Genomic DNA, 1,618 nt, shown 5'->3' on the forward strand with positions numbered 1-1,618 from the left:
TATACGTCCCGACCACACATACATAAAACGCACACACACACATATATATATATACACACACACGCACATATACACGCACACACCCACCCACCCACACACACACATATATATATATATATAAATGCACACAGACACACATACACATGCACACAGCACACACCGAGAGAGAGGCAATGTAATGAATACAAGAGTGTTAGACTAGCGCAAGAGTGGTAAGGGTTTTGGCTTGGGTTTCAAATATGGCATGAAATAAAGCCACAAGACAAGCTGGGGTGACAGTAACATGCAGAAAATTATGCAAACACGTCGATACACCATAGCGTCAGTGTGGAATGAAATTATATGTATGCGTGTGCCTATGGCTAATCAAATGCTCAGTCACCACTCCAGCAATAACTACCTCCACACACCTGCATGTACTTAACACGTTTCATGCCGCGATACATTTCATATGTGTCGTCTAGGGACTCACTAACACCTCCGTACGCATTAGTCTCCTCGTGCGAACGTTTACGACTGGCAGTGCCATTGGATGTGTCGTCGTACCCTTCGCCTGAGCGAGGACAAGAGAATAGGAACGTATACGGGAATACGTTGAGATTGCAATCTACTTGCTAATTGAACGAGTCCGAATTGGAAACGTAAACGCCATGTCATTAAACTGTAAACCCTTAGTGACAGCAGAATATCCAAAGCTGCACGCACCAGAACTGTGGGAGTGAATATGAAACCTATGGCCATATTTTCGCAACAGACACACACATCGTACAATTTGTCGAGTTTTAGGGGCTTATTTTGGGATTTGAGGGGTTATTTTAGGGTTTTAGGTTTTCATAGGGTTTTATGTGGGTGTAGATACAGTACTGTACAATTACGACGATCTGTCTGAATGTACCTAGCAGACGGATACGCAAAGGACAAATATATCAACGTAAGAACCGCCGGTACAAGATAACTTGACCCGCAGTGACATAAAACACAAACACGAACAAACATTTGGGCCAAAGCCTTAAACCAAAAAAACAAAAAAACCCTAAGGCTAGTGTTGTACTCAAACAGGGTGGCGCTCATTTGCGATGCTATTTGGCTGTGGCCCTCAGACGTCTGATAGTAATTCGGGATTGTCACAGTGTGCACCGAGCCCGCCATATCTCACACCACCGATATAGGGATTTGGGGATTTGGGGATTTGGGGATTAAGGTCTTAGGTGGATGTGGGCTACACAGCAGAAAGAACACAGAACAAACATGCTACCTCAATCAGTAGTACTACTGTGAGGAAGTATGTCTCCGTCTGCCCATTCATATTCCTTCACAGTACAATCCGTTCCAGTACTTGCTCAGACCACCAGAGGCTCCCACACTTGGTGATGGGGTGGTGCGGTGGTACTTACCCTGGGGCATCTCCGCCTGCAGAGCATCCTCGTCTTCCCAATCGGGTCTTCCAGGAAGAATCAGGTCTTGTTCATCACCCCCATACTTCTCAAATAGCTTCTTGAGGTAGTGGTCTTTGTAGATACCGGCGGGACGGGCGGCTGCGAAAAATTGCGTGGCCGTCTCTATGGCTGTGTGGTGATGGAATACGTGTGTGTATCTCGGTCAGTAGGTGTGTTGAACG

At 45.9% G+C, this 1,618-nt stretch overlaps 1 protein-coding gene across 1 annotated transcript in view; it reads right to left on the minus strand.

Annotated features, from left to right (window-relative positions):
- Positions 1-374: 374 nt before the first annotated feature.
- The window catches only part of SARC_13930 (hypothetical protein), a gene marked incomplete at both ends in the record, with an annotated part of 2,319 nt that continues 1,075 nt past the window's right edge, over positions 375-1,618 (minus strand). The window contains 2 exons of the mRNA XM_014291939.1: positions 375-553; positions 1,395-1,565. Coding sequence (XP_014147414.1) covers positions 375-553; positions 1,395-1,565 — 350 coding nt within the window. The remainder of the gene's footprint in view (positions 554-1,394; positions 1,566-1,618) is intronic.

The sequence above is a fragment of the Sphaeroforma arctica genome (assembly GCF_001186125.1).
Source record: "Sphaeroforma arctica JP610 unplaced genomic scaffold supercont1.3928, whole genome shotgun sequence".
Taxonomy (NCBI): Eukaryota; class Ichthyosporea; order Ichthyophonida; genus Sphaeroforma; species Sphaeroforma arctica.